Source organism: Raphanus sativus, chromosome 8 (assembly GCF_000801105.2).
Source record: "Raphanus sativus cultivar WK10039 chromosome 8, ASM80110v3, whole genome shotgun sequence".
NCBI classification, from domain to species: domain Eukaryota; kingdom Viridiplantae; phylum Streptophyta; class Magnoliopsida; order Brassicales; family Brassicaceae; genus Raphanus; species Raphanus sativus.
In genome coordinates, this window is record NC_079518.1 from 8,706,810 (window position 1) to 8,721,669 (window position 14,860).

Here is a 14,860-nt window from a genome sequence, read left to right on the forward strand (position 1 = left end):
TTTGGTAAAACTTCAGAATGTCTTCCATGTATAATATAATAACTGAAGAATACGTTATTTATCTGAATACTATGCTATATTTTGGTGAAACTTGGTTAGACGAGATTTCAAAAACTCTAAATAAAGTTTCGATTCTAAGGTGAGGTATATCAAATTTTATGTGAATACAGTTTAAGCTTAGTTTGTTTCCAAAGCAAGGAATAATGTGTTAATGGAAACATTATAATGAAGGAATTGAATAATGTGTTTACTTATTTATTAAAAAAGTGTTTACTTATCATTTAATTATAGTTGTTTTGCTGTTGTTGTCGATGTTACCATTAAAAACTGATTTACTTTTTAACATCATTTTCTAGTGATTGTTTTATAATTCTTATTCCCTCCATATCATTTTAAGTGATTTTTAAAATTTTTGCATATAAATTAAAAAAATATAAATTTCTATACAATTTATCTTGGTTACATAAAAATATCATTATTAAAACTAATTAAATCAACAAAAAAAATCTTAGTATTTTATAATTGGTTACAAAATTCAAATGATATTAAATTATATTTAGAATAACGAGAACATCAATTATTTTGAAACAAAAAAATTTTCTTAAAACACCACTTAAAGTGATACGGAAGAAATATCTAATATATATTTGTGAATACTCTGAATTTTCTTAGCCACTCCATAAACTGAAATAAATCCCATATATAGATGTAAAAAATAAAAAGACTATTAGTTGATGGTTTCCTTACAACTAAAATAAATTACTCAGGTCAATATGTATATTTGGGAAAATATAAATAAAAATTAAATGAAAGGTGTATGTGTCTTTACAGCCTCCCTCTAAAACAAGATAATTAAACCAAAAGAGAATGCAAATTGCCATGTTTCAGACAAAAAGTACATTGTCTCGATCCTTTGTCCGAACTTGAACAACTCATCATAAATCTCAGAACTTTTAGCTCTTCAACACGATAAAAATACAAAAGAACGTTACTGATCGTGTTTGTTTGGTTTTTTTTCTTGCGGGAGCATAAGATGGAGTCTGTATCGGACGGATCTAGGGAAGCTCTTCATCGGCGGGATTTCATGGGACACAGATGAGGAAAGACTTGGAGAGTATTTTAGCAAGTACGGAAATTTGGTTGAGTCTGTGATCATGAGTGACCGCACCACAGGACGTTGCACGTGGCTTCGGGTTCATCGCCTTTGCTGATACTTCTGTTGCAGAGAGAGTGACCTTGGAGAAACACATCATCGATGGCCGCACGGTGGAAGCCAAGAAAGCTGTTCCACGTGATGATCAGCAAGTGCTAAAACGACACGCGAGTCCAATGCACCTCGTGTGAACAAAGTACTAGCCATGGTGGCAGCGTAAGAACAAAGAAGATCTTCGTTGGTTTGTACGTACCCTCATCAGCATTTTAAAGTCTTTAGCTTTGTTTTTATCTTATGATACTTTTGATTTTCCAGTTCAGGATAGTTGCATTTGGTTAACGTTTCAGGTATTGAAGCATAGAAATAATTCTTCTGTTTAATTCTTACATAAAAGATAAAAGATGAGATTGGTAGCTGCAAAGATACAAGATGGGATGATAAATGATTTGGTTTCTGATAGCAAACAACTATAGAGATCGTTGATTCACGATCACTATTCTTTAGGTTTTGGCTTCTTCCTGATGTGTGTGCTCTGTTTGTAACTGAATTGTTAAAAAAAATTCTTTGGTTTGAACTTTTGATTCGAATTGTTCATGAGAACTTGTGATTTTTTTTTCTCTATATAGCGTGAGAGAGAACACTGCGCAAGCGACTCCAAAGTTATATTGTTGCATTTGATGTTTTACTTCTGTTGTTATTTTATTTTTAGTCTATAATATAGTTGTAGAGAGATGGTGTGGTTTGAATTTGATTTATGATTTTTAAGGTACAAAGAAACTTATCTTTCAATTTTGATAACAGAATTTGATAAACTACCAGGTTAGGACATTATTTGTCTCTTATTTGTGTGGAGCTTTTAGTAAAAGAAAAATTCAACTAAAGAAAGCTTCATTCACTGCTTAAAGTATTATACTTTCTAACTAACTAATTGTTCGTTAATGTTTTAACTTTTCCAAAGTAAAAAAAAAGTAGTTTTTTACGATTACTTAATTGAAAAAACAAAAGATGTCAGTGAAAATATTTTTAATTAAAAAAGATTAGGGAAAAAATCCCTTCAAATAAAGGTTGATTAGGATGTATTAAGTTACTAGATATGGACCCGTGCGTTACACGGGTTTTGATTAATATTTTAATTTATTTTATAAGTTTTTATATACTGTGTGAAAATTATTCAAGGTATAAGAATTATTTTTTTTCGTATAAATTTTGGTTAGTACTCAAATTTTAGCAATCATGGCGCATAAATAAAGTCACTTATTAGCAACTTTATACATAAAGTTAGAAAAGAGCTATTCCCGAAAATTCAAATCGAACTCAACATAAAGAAATATGAAATAAAGTAAAATATAAAGAATTTAACAGTTGAATCAAGCCTCGAGTTGATGACAATGTCATACACTTTTTAAGCTCTTAATTTAATGCATGTTTGTATTAATTTTCTATATTATTATTCTTGTTCAAACATATCATGATGCTTTCATGACAATTTAGTAATGTTTTGTGTTGTCATCGTAGGATCTCGAATTTTTTTGTGCAATCGTTAGCATTTATATATTTTTGTTTGTAAGGTTTATTCATCTTTAAAATATCTTCAGTTCTCATCAGCTCTATATATTTTTCTATCTTTTCTCACAAAATAAATCCTATTATAAATGTGAATCTCTCCATTTCCATTGTATGATTCTGCTATAGAGTTTCTATATTTGAAGGAAAAATGTAATGTAATGATATTTTCATCTTTTTATTTATAAACAAAAATACTATATCTCTATATTTTTCTCTAAAAATAAAAGAACTCTATTGCATAATCAGAAACTGAAGAAAATTCATCTCTATAAAATAATTTCTCTATTTTAGAAAGAGAATATAGATACAAATATATAGGTGAAATGGAAATAATATTTGATGTTTTATCAATAGATAACATTCTCGATCAACATTTTTATCATGCAATTAGGCCTCGATTGGTACAACAGATGAAGAAGCAGTAGCAGAATGCTGTAGAAACAGTATGCTGAAGAAGCTGTATGCTTTCACTAAAATTTTTAATAAAGTGATTGGTAGACCAGTAGCATTATACAATTTTAAAATTATCATAAAAGTTAGTATATAATATATTTATTTTAAAATAATATATATTAAATTTAATATATATTAATAATATATTTGCTATTAAAAATAATGAATCTTATTTAAATTTATAAATTAAATTAATTTTTAAATTTGAAATAGTGTTATTTAAAAAATAAAAAAAAACTATTTAAAAATAAAATTTATTTTTGGAAAAAATAATTTTGATAATATTAAATAAAATAAATAAATTTTAAAAATTAATTTATATAAAAATTATCATTATTTATTTATTGGTTGAGAAATAAATGATCCATATATAATATTATCATAAAAAATAATCTATGACATATAATTTATTTATTTATAAATATAAATGTGTTTATTTTATAATATATAAATATATATTATTTTATGTATTTTATTAAAAATAATGAATGATATGTGTAATTATATAAATTTTATTGTATTTTAAATGTGAAATATTGTTATTTAAAAAAAATAAAATAATTAATCACAAATTTTAGTTTTTTAAAATATAAATTTATTTTTGATTATAAGCATATTTTTTATATTATTAAACACACATAATTTAATTACATATAATTATTTTTGAATATATATAAATTCAAAATGCAAATGCTCTTTCAAAAGCTTCATATGAGAGCATTGAGCAAAGAGCATTTGGAGAGCATTAGCATCTTATAAATGCTTTTCTAAATGCTTTTGTGATCAATGTTGATTGGATAATAAAGAGCATAATGCTAATGCTAATGTTCTGCCTATGTTTCTAATGCTAATGTTCTACCTATAATAGAGGTAATGAAACTATTAATACTTTATGCAGTTTGATACTGCTTTGATTCTTGTGATATGTGTGTGCTAAAGACCATGTTTCTAATTCTCAATTGTGTGAATAACTGGTTATGAAAATAATGTGTAGTACATGTCGTACCACAATTTGATACTCCAATTCGCTTTCTCTGAAACTCAAAATATGGACCACATAGTGTAAAAACATTAATCTTTAGTCAAACATGAACTATGAGACTTCCATAGAAAATTAGCTAATTATAGGAAAATAATAAGATTATTTTTACAACTCTCTTTTGCTTAGAATTTTAATAAGGAAAACTACTTAGATTTATTATAAAATAATCAGTTGTATTCTCAGTTTTTTATAATCCGTTTAAAAAAATTTAAAATACTATTTTCTTTCATAATTTTTGTTTTGTCCTGATTTTAGGAAAGGAAAATTAGAATTTATTTAAAAGGAAATTTATGCTCATACAGCTTATACAATTTTATTTGTTTATTATTTAAAAAAAGAAATTTACTACTAATAATTATTACTATAGAATTCTTTTTAGTATAGAAAAGTAAGAAGTTTTTTTGTACAACTCTCTTTTGCTTAGAATTTTAATAAGGGGAAATATTTAGATTCTTTTGAAAAAATTAAATAATCTTTTGTATTCTCAGGTTTTAATAATTCGTTTAGAAAAAAATTTAAACTACTATTTTCTTTCATAATTCTGTTTTTCATGATTTAAAAAAAGCAAACTTAGAATTTATTAAGAAAGAAAATTATTTTCATATTGCTTATACAATTTTTTTTTTATTATTTAAAAAAGGAAGCACACTATTAAATAATTATTAGTATAATTTTTTTCGATAACAATATTTTGTATAAAACTTAAAAAGGAAAAATACTATTAAATAACTATTGTAATTATATTTGTTCATAATTTATTAGTATAGAAAAGTAAGAAGTTTTTTTTGTACAACTCTCTTTTGCTTAGAATTTTAATAAGGGGAAAATATTTAGATTCTTTTTGAAAAAATTAAATAATCTTTTGTATTCTCAGGTTTTAATAATTCGTTTAGAAAAAAAATTTAAACTACTATTTTCTTTCATAATTCTGTTTTTCATGATTTAAAAAAAGCAAACTTAGAATTTATTAAAAAAGAAAATTATTTTCATATTGCTTATACAATTTTTTTTTTATTATTTAAAAAGGAAGCACACTATTAAATAATTATTAGTATAAATTTTTTTTCGTTAACAATATTTTGTATAAAACTTAAAAAGAAAAAATACTATTAAATAACTATTGTAATTATATTTGTTCATAATTTATTAGTATAGAAAAGTAAGAAGTTTTTTTTGTACAACTCTCTTTTGCTTAGAATTTTAATAAGGGGAAAATATTTAGATTCTTTTTGAAAAGAATTAAATAATCTTTTGTATTCTCAGGTTTTAATAATTCGTTTAGAAAAAAATTTAAACTACTATTTTCTTTCATAATTCTGTTTTTCATATTTTAAAAAAAAAGCAAACTTAGAATTTATTAAAAAAAGAAAATTATTTTCATATTGCTTATACAATTTTATTTTTTTTATTATTTAAAAAAGGAAGCACACTATTAAATAATTATTAGTATAAATTTTTTTCGTTAACAATATTTTGTATAAAACTTAAAAAGGAAAAATACTATTAAATAACTATTATAATTATATTTGTTCATAATTTATTAGTATAGAAAAGTAAGAAGTTTTTTTTGTACAACTCTCTTTTGCTTAGAATTTTAATAAGGGGAAAATATTTAGATTCTTTTTGAAAAAAATTAAATAATCTTTTGTATTCTCAGGTTTTAATAATTCGTTTAGAAAAAAACTTAAACTACTATTTTCTTTCATAATTCTTTTTTCATTATTAAAAAAAAGCAAACTTAGAATTTATTAAAAAAGAAAATTATTTTCATATCGCTCATACAATTTTATTTTTTTATTATTTAAAAAAGGAAGCACACTATTAAATAATTATTAGTATAAATTTTTTTTCGTTAACAATATTTTGTATAAAACTTAAAAAGGAAAAATACTATTAAATAACTATTATAATTATATTTGTTCATAATTTTTTTAAAAAGAATATTATTTTGGTATAAAATTTACAATTTTCTATTTCTTGGACATAAAAAAGGAAAATAATATTAAATAATTGTTTGTAATTGACATGTGTCGCGATCGTGTTAATTAGTAAATTTGAAAAACCAAGCTTTATATAATAAGATATCGTTCTTTGGACTAAATTATGAAAAGAAAAAAAAATTATGAAAAGAAATGTATTTTATTGTGACGCTCATAAATTTAGCAAAAATGCTCATTTAGCGGATCTGTATATCTTTTTTTTTTTTTGTCGGCTGTCCATCTTTATTAGATCAAGTGGTGGTTAGACGAGCCGGTTCTCCGAGGATCCCTCCGTCTGACCGGGTCTGATCTATGTGGGTAAAGGTATAGCCTCTATTTCTTGCCTCCTTAGCTAAAGCGTCTGCACGTCCATTCCGATCCCGTGGAATATGAGAAACTCTCACATCCTCAAAACCCTCATAGAGACTCCGAAACAAGTCGGTCTCTCTCACAAAAGCTGGTCAATCCTCCGGGTTTGTGACCATATCTACTAGGTCCGTACAATCTGTCTTGAATCTCATCGTGGTTATCCTCATGTACCTAATACATGAAGCTGTCCAGAATAGACCTTCCATTTCAGCATGCAACGCTGAGAGGGTCCTACTACATGCTCGCAATCCAAAGAATTCAGAGTCCATGTGATCTTTAAAACTCCACCCTAAGCCACTGACGCTGCCATTAGCGATCCATGAAGCATCGATTTGGCATGTCGGGATTCGAGGTGTCCAAGGGGGCGCTGTTTTCATCTCCATAGTGAGGGAGTCATCGAATTCCTCCTCTACTTCCTCCTTTTCGTTAGCCTTTCTCCAACACTCAACCTCCAGTGAAGCGTGTTGAAAAGTATCCATCGGGGATACGATTTTCCCATTAAAGAGCTTGTCGTTTCTCGCCTTCCAAATGTACCAACAGAGCGGATCTGTATATCAGTGAGCCCAATTATTATATCCCCTGGAGTGAAAAACGCCGTCGTTTAGCGAACAAGCTAGCAAGCGTCGTCGTCTTCTGGGTAAAATATCTGTTTCTTTTTCTTCTTCTTTACAATCTAATCCAATCCAAGTCCAACTGAAGAAAAAAAAGGATATTTTCCAGATTCCGCAGGTAGATACCAAAACGTACCTTCAGAGGTTTCTTCGCTATGGCAGCCAACGATTCTTCAAATGCTGTAGACACCGAAGTCAAACTCCACTCAGACGGTGACGATGATGATGGAACGGATAAAGATTCCTCCAAGACATTGACTATCCCTGCTCCCGCCGTTTGTTTTGTCCGTTTCGCGGGAGATGCAGCTGGCGGCGCCGTCATGGGCTCTATCTTTGGATACGGTTCGATTCTTCGCTCTCTTCTTTCTTTGATAGTGAACTGAGATTTTATTGAAACATTCCTCAAGTTAGCTTAGCTCTGTTCTCGTTAAAGAGTGTCATTGGAAACTGTTTAAAGCGTTTTCTCTCACTGTTTCAGGTTCAGGATTGTTCAAGAAGAAAGGGTTTAAAGGATCGTTTGCAGATGCAGGGCAGTCTGCAAAGGTACCATCTTATTAACCAATCTCTCTTTGCATAATTATATATGCTTATTGTTTTCAGCGGAACTGAGTTTGTTTGCTATTGTTTCTTGTTCAAGACTTTTGCTGTTTTGTCTGGAGTACACAGTTTGGTTGTTTGCCTTCTCAAGCAATTGCGTGGGAAAGATGACGGTGAGAGACTCTTTCAAAAAAGTTTAAATGACTGACTACACATCCCACTTGTAAGTAACATCTCCCTTCCTTTGTTGTTGTTATTTTTTGGCAGCCATTAATGTTGGGGTTGCTGGGTGCTGCACCGGCCTTGCTCTTAGTTTCCCTGGTAACTCAAACTCATTTGTGTTTTCTGTTAATACATTGCGTTTTCAGAGTAATAGAATTTAGTTGCTAACTAATCCTTTTTATTTGGTCTGTGTTGCATGCAGGTGCTCCACAGGCTCTTCTACAGAGTTGCCTCACTTTTGGTGCTTTCTCTTTTATCCTTGAAGGACTCAACAAAAGACAAACAGCTCTGGCTCACTCCGTCTCCTTGAGACACCAAACCGGAAACTTTCAAGATCACCATCGTCCTTTAGCACTCTCTCTCGCCCTCCCAATCCACGAAGAGATCAGTGGAGCCTTCTCTTCTTTCTGCAAGTCTTTATCTAAACCCAAGAAGATCTAATCTCCCTTGATTCTCATTTTCTTGTGCCTTAGGTTCCCCTCTCTGTAGATCTTTAATCATTTCCTCCTTTTTGCTGTACTGTGTGAGAGAATGTTTTGTGAAACTATTTTTGAAAGAGACACACTTTGTGTAACGTCGTATTCTCTACTAATACAATGTTTTTGTAGACTTTTACTTCTTTTTTATTTTTGTTCAATCTCTACAGAGTTGGAGAGTACATAGATAATAAAAGGATGGAAATGCTGAAAGTAAGAAGAAAAACGACATGCTTATGTGTGTTGGGACATGATCTGAATCTGAAAATTCACTTGCCTTGTTTCTGCCTGAGTCGTTCTTTAACAAAATCATTACGGGCTTTGGTACGAGCTTGCTGAGGGGCAACGTTGAGATACGAAAGATGCATTCCAACAGCGAAAAGAGCTGCCCCTGAGGCAAAGAAAGCCACCGTCCTCGCCAGTTTTCTTGGTGATGAAGGATAGCAAAACGACATAATCCCAGATCAGATTTGACTTAATCAACTCCTTCGTTTTGCTACAGAGAGATTCAAAGGTTTATGTGTTGGTCAAAGGTATTATATAGGATGACAACGATGTTGAAAAGAAACAATCAAGCAACTAGGAAAAGAAAACAGACACAACAGGAGGAAAAACCTTCTCAACAGAACATTCATCGAACAGTTTGTGTGCGCGGGAATGACGTGAGCTGGTACCTGTTTCTATTATTTATTTGCGTTGGATAGGAAGCCCTGAGCTTATAAACAAACTAACATCGATGATCCATCCATCCTTTTTTTTTTTTTTTTTTGAACCAATGATCCATCCTCTTTGACGATTTTACTTAGGTCGATTCATTTTGGGAAACCACAACGTTAGGTGTGATTTTGTTTAACGTTTCTTTGGTAGTCGTAATGGGGATGTAGCTCAGATGGTAGAGCGCTCGCTTAGCATGCGAGAGGTACGGGGATCGATACCCCGCATCTCCAATCTTTTTCTAAAAGTTGTTCTTTCACTTTGGGCTTTAAAGTGCTAAAGAGATTAATTGTATTCTTTTTGTCTAGGGGCCAATGGGTTTCTTAGAACACAGCCTGCTAAAAATAATATTATGCAGATGTTGTTAAGTGTACTCTAGCTACTCTCTACACTTTCAGTCTTATAAACACCCGCACTTTTAAATCTAGATTAAATTGTGATGTTAGGAGAATAAAATAACTCAACCAAGGACGAAATGGAACAAGACATGGAATGGAACAAGACATGGAGGAGATGAGAATAGTGGTGGTCATGGGCACGTATTACATGGATCCGAGTAGTATTCTTTCAAAGATTTTTTATTTCATCAACAAATGATACACACCCACTCTTTGGCATTAACCTTTTGAGCATAGTATAGAATGTTTCAGAAATGAGTGAGAGACAAAAGACTCAACTGTAAAGAGTGGGGGGAAAAGGTATTGTTGTTCCACACCGCAGCAAACAAGAATTACAAAAGCGAAGAAGATAGATAGAAAGAGTAGTGACTCAAGTTTGTGCATTTGGTTGAGTTTGAATAGAGATGAGTGTGTCTACTCTACCTCGCTTAGGATGGGAACAATGAGAGGCTTCATCTGCGCAATGTATACGATTGCCCACCTGCCAAAATTAAGAAAGGGAAATGATGCAATGATATAAGATGATGAATGAACCTTGCTAAAGAACTTTTGTGCAAACAAAAGAACTGTGGGTTTACAAGACAGAGAAACAAAATTATTGGCCGGGTACACAAGCACAACCCAGCGCTGTAAATGCAAAGCAGTGGCTACTGGCTAGCAGCAAGTAAAAGAAGAAAAATAGTGCATGAAACATAATAATAAACTTACATCATCCAACAGCAGACAGTGGCTGTAATGACCAATGTAAAATGTAGCCTGTTACATAAAAATAGAATAGACTTTATATTTACGCTAACCAAAGTAGTAGACAGAAAATGAGAAAACATGAACCAGCACAAAAGGAGTTAGAATTATTGTGTCCGTAAATTGGTTTTTTTTTTTCATTCAAGAAACTATCAAATGAAAGGAACCAAATTCAGTTAAGAAAAGTCTAGTGGGAGAAGAGATTAATATTTGATCTACCAATTATCTATACCTGAAAACTAATTAAAAATCAAACGAACACATAACGACGACGACCAATGAAATTACTTTAAAAGATTGCGAGCGATGAAATAAAAAACATACAGATTGGTGGAGGGGCCTTGGTTGAAGCAGATTCTTGTGAAAATCGAAGCAATGATGCCGACCACAGCGAATATTACGGATGTTACTACAAAAGCCATGTCTGATCCTGATCCTGATCCTGATCCCAAACAGAGTAATCCTGCGACGAGAAATTACACGTGGTTTCAGGTTACAGAATTCAATGTGATCCGATTGAAAACGAAAAGGCTAATAATCGCAAGCAATTAAGAGGAGAAAGTGTCAGAGATCTCACAGATTCAAATTGAAGCTCCTGGTCGTCGATGGCGATCGTATATTCGTTCGTGCCCACTGATCTGTGCAAGGCGCAGATTTTGCGAGGGCCAAACTTGTCAGTTGTTGTCATATAAATAGTCATGTAAATTTTTACTTTTTTTTTCAAACTAGATCCTAATCCGTAATTTAAAAATTCCGAAATATTTTTACAAAATTAAATATTTTAATATTTTTAATTCAGTATATTGAAAAATATATATAGTTATATTACTTTATATTATTAGTTCAGTGTAAATGTTTTTTATTTTACAAATAAGTTAAACGAAATATCGAATAAATCAATACGTAAAAGTCAACAACACAGCAAAATTGCATTTAAATTGGAAATAACTGAAAAAAAAAGAGACTGCTGGTACAAAAAGAAACACAACAAAACATACTATTATTCCACAATGAAGCTATTTTTTAAAGAGCTGCAACTTAGATTTTACCTTACATATATATTTGGACATAACAAAACAATACATACGGATCGGTTATCAGCCTAAAGCAGCTCGATTAATTACTTTTTTACCATATGATACTCCTTTAGTAGTAGGCTGTCTTGTCTTCATTGATACCAGCGTAGATCTTGGCGCAGTACTCGAACAAGCTGCCATCGAAACACCGTCTGATAGCTTCTTTTGATAAAAACCCTTCTTCATCCCTCGCTAGCAAGTACAACAATCCCCATTCTATTTTGCTTGCAAACCTAGTACACAAAACATATGTAGACTCAAACATCATATTTACAACCATTTTAATACTTTTAACATTCATTCAATAAACTAACTAAAGGTGGTTTATAAAGGAGAGCTAGGCTTATGTTGTAGTTGTACCATCCGAAAATGTCCCATGCGTCACGTTGTCCTTCTGTCATGTCCCATAATTCACCAAGACTCTATTTATCTGGCAAGGTTTTGGCATATTTGCTAAATATCAACTCAAGATTCACCGGCATAAACCTGCGAAGCATAAGGTGGTAAGGGACTAGTGCATCGTGATTTGTCCCCTGAATTTTTCAATATAGGTTACCTACCTCCCTTCATTGTCGTATGTTCTTGAGTCGCTTCCATGCTTTGACTTGTGTATATTGTGTATGTATATGGGGAAGAAAGGCGAAGGTAGCCATCCCTACGTTATTAAGGACGAACCATAACAAAATCAACATTGATCTAGGCTGATTGGTTTCTGTAATCACGATTCTAGTGTATAATCAATCAAATCTACATGACATATATCTTGGTGGAGGATGAGAAGTGTTACCGGAAGAGTGGCATAGCTAAGGGACAGGTTGATAACAGCAGCTATGATAAGCGATCCAATGATATTGAAACCAAGCATTCGCAGTCCTAATCACATTTCATACACACACATATATATACTTATGAAAAACATGACACTGAAAGATCTATATGTGTATATCTAATATAACATATACATATAGGAATATACCAGAGTAGGTCTCCCAAGGGTAGATGATGCCATTATCATCGATATCGAAGAAGGCAACATGTTGCTGAAGAACACTTAGTCCGTAATTCTTATGGCCAGGAGTTCCGTATGGATGCTCTCTATCTGGTGCTTGCAGTGCTCTTGGCATATCTATGCATATCATTATCATCCACCACATATATACATAATTAACAATTTAATATATTCATTTGCACATCACGTATCCATCTACCATCACAAATATCATATATGTGCATGTGTATAATACCATCATATGGATGCTACATATACATACGAAGTCATTAACAACTTATTATCCCTATTTTATACATGAGATTTGGGGATTATAGAACAGTTTTTTTTTTTGAAAAATTTATAGACCTGTTTAGTATGGATTTCTATAAGATTTTTTTTTTTTACAAATTTGGAGATATAGCAATAAATTATTTTTGGAACTGGAATTTTGGGAGTATGTATTTAGTTACTATATCTATTTAAGATCATGAACATCAAAATATTCCAACATGCATAAATTGCATATAGACACATGCAGTCGATGTGAAATGATCGTGTCTCTTAAAATTTTGAGGGATGAGATTTCCTTATATCCATACGGGTTAGTCCAAATATATCATATGTCAATTGTCATTCTAAATTATATATACAAATATAAAGATATTCGTATGTTGACAACAATTAGGATGTAAAAGAGGCGTTATAATTACAAGGTTTAGGAAGTCTATCATCCAAGTCAACACGAGCACGGCGATGAAAAGTGACCGGAGCGTAGGGAGCCACCGTAGTCATTGCATCTCTCTCCATTATCTCCGTCGCCGTACCCATCTCGCTTTTTCTTGTTCTCTAGATTGAATGCAATGTGTTCGTGTGTTGTGTTTTAGAGTAAAGAACGAATGAGCTAATAAGACTGATGATTGATGTGCGTGGCCGACATGCACGGAAACGAATGCACCGGTTGACATGTCATTCCTTGTATTGACAACACTCTCTTCTCTTCTATTGTTCTCTTTCTTACACTTGACATGACTCTTAGGACACGTTTGCTTCCATGCTTGATCGTTTTTTTGTGTGTGTGCTAAATCTGTAAATATCACACAAAACCATGACTCGGGCTTCTTATGGGTTTCTGATTTAGTCCAGCTTCGAGTACTATAAGCACTCGCTACTCGAGCTCGAGTATTGTAGAGAGAACAATCATGGCTTGTACATATAAAAAAATTTGGGCGTCGCCAAAGGACAAGGGACCGATACATAGACCATAGACGGCAAACATGTACTTAGTTTGGATTCACTTCCGTGAGGGTTAGAATAACTTTATATAATTCAGAAAAAAAAAATAATCTTGGCTTAATTGGAAAAAAAAAATTAAACCTTATGTATATATAGATATATATATATCATGTATTTGAAGTTTTAGGCTCTTAATTTGAAATTTATACTATTATTTCTGAAATAATTTTTCATTTTATATATCATGTATTTGAAGTTTTAGGCTCTTAGTTTGAAATTTATACCACTACAAGAAAACATCACTTTGGCGAGGAAAATTAACGAGGAAATAAAATCCTCGTAAAATTACGTCGACTTTACGAGGAAATTACAAAGAAAGAATAAAACGTCGTTATTTCCTCGTAAAGTAACGAAGAAAACATTTCCTCGTTAAAACAACGTAATGTTACGTGGTTTTAACGAGGAAATTCTCTTTCCTCGTTAAAACCACGTAAAGCTTGCATCATCTTTACGAGGAAATGAGGAAATAGCGTTTCCTCGTAAACACAACGTAAATTCGCGTCTTCTTTACGAGGAAATGTTTTACGTGACTTTAACGAGGAATACTAAAACACGTTTTTTTAGAATGATTGAGACTATAAGAATTTGGGGTTTAGAATGAAAAAAAAATATTGAGGTTTGAGGTTTGGAATGAACAAAAAACAAATATTGAGGTTTGAGGTTTGGAATGAAGAGTAGAAGATAAGAAAGATGGTGTTTGTGGTTTTAGATTTTAGGTGTTTAGAAAGCATACCTCGTTAATTCCTCGTAGTTAACGAGGAAATAACGACGAAAATAAAAAGAAAAAGAAAAATGCGGGCCTCGTTAATTCCACGTAAGACAAAATCGTCGTAAAGGCCCCGTAAGCTTACGTGGAATTACCGAGGCCCGTCTTTTATTTCCTCGTAATTTCCTCGTGGGTTTACGAGGTTTTAACGAGATATTTTGTCTAAACCCCTAAACCCTAAACCCAAACCCCAAACCCCATCTTTCTTCTATTTTGTCTAAATCCCAAACTCCAAACCCCATTAATAATTTTATAATTTTCAAAAGATTATATTTTCAAATCTTCAAAAGATTATATTTTTGTTGCAAAATAAATAATTTGATTTTGTATAAGTTTATATTAGAAAGAAGAGATTGATATTAGAAGTTAAAGAATTGTGGTTTTAAATTTTGAGTTTTGAAATGTTAAGAAGATTATATTTTCAAATCTTCAAAAGATTATATTTTTGTTGCAAAATAGAAAATTTAAAT

The 14,860-nt window shown here is 31.3% G+C and overlaps 3 protein-coding genes and 1 non-coding gene across 5 annotated transcripts; 2 read left to right on the forward strand and 2 right to left on the reverse strand.

Annotated features, from left to right (window-relative positions):
- Positions 1 to 7,148: 7,148 nt before the first annotated feature.
- LOC108821868 (chloroplastic import inner membrane translocase subunit TIM22-2-like) lies at positions 7,149 to 8,543 on the forward strand. Of its 2 annotated transcripts, XM_018594856.2 has the most exons (6): positions 7,149 to 7,199; positions 7,283 to 7,515; positions 7,652 to 7,716; positions 7,811 to 7,883; positions 7,978 to 8,031; positions 8,135 to 8,543. In XM_018594856.2, exons 2-6 carry the CDS (start codon positions 7,329 to 7,331, stop codon positions 8,371 to 8,373), a joined length of 618 nt encoding a protein of 205 aa, XP_018450358.2. In that variant the 5' UTR covers positions 7,149 to 7,199; positions 7,283 to 7,328; the 3' UTR covers positions 8,374 to 8,543. The 2 variants fall into 2 exon arrangements, with proteins under 2 accessions (XP_018450358.2, XP_056847642.1); XM_056991662.1 differs by lacking the exon at positions 7,149 to 7,199 and having other exon boundaries at positions 7,239 to 7,515.
- Positions 8,544 to 9,282: 739 nt separating this feature from the next.
- Positions 9,283 to 9,355, forward strand: TRNAA-AGC (transfer RNA alanine (anticodon AGC)). Its single transcript has one exon. It is a non-coding gene; the product is annotated as a tRNA-Ala (tRNA).
- Positions 9,356 to 9,682: 327 nt separating this feature from the next.
- On the reverse strand, positions 9,683 to 10,922 carry LOC108819471 (V-type proton ATPase subunit e2). The gene is made up of 4 exons (XM_018592511.2): positions 10,842 to 10,922; positions 10,589 to 10,727; positions 10,229 to 10,276; positions 9,683 to 10,001 (listed from the first exon to the last, which is right to left on the reverse strand). The coding sequence occupies exons 2-4, from the start codon at positions 10,684 to 10,686 to the stop codon at positions 9,935 to 9,937; spliced, it is 213 nt and encodes a 70-aa protein (XP_018448013.1). The 5' UTR covers positions 10,687 to 10,727; positions 10,842 to 10,922; the 3' UTR covers positions 9,683 to 9,934.
- A 451-nt stretch (positions 10,923 to 11,373) lies between these two features.
- On the reverse strand, positions 11,374 to 13,229 carry LOC108835474 (peroxygenase 1-like). Its single transcript, XM_018608722.2, is given in 6 exon segments — positions 11,374 to 11,573; positions 11,701 to 11,826; positions 11,901 to 11,995; positions 12,128 to 12,213; positions 12,317 to 12,466; positions 13,042 to 13,229. Coding segments are annotated over 6 exon segments (738 nt in total). The 5' UTR covers positions 13,160 to 13,229; the 3' UTR covers positions 11,374 to 11,410.
- Positions 13,230 to 14,860: the final 1,631 nt, after the last annotated feature.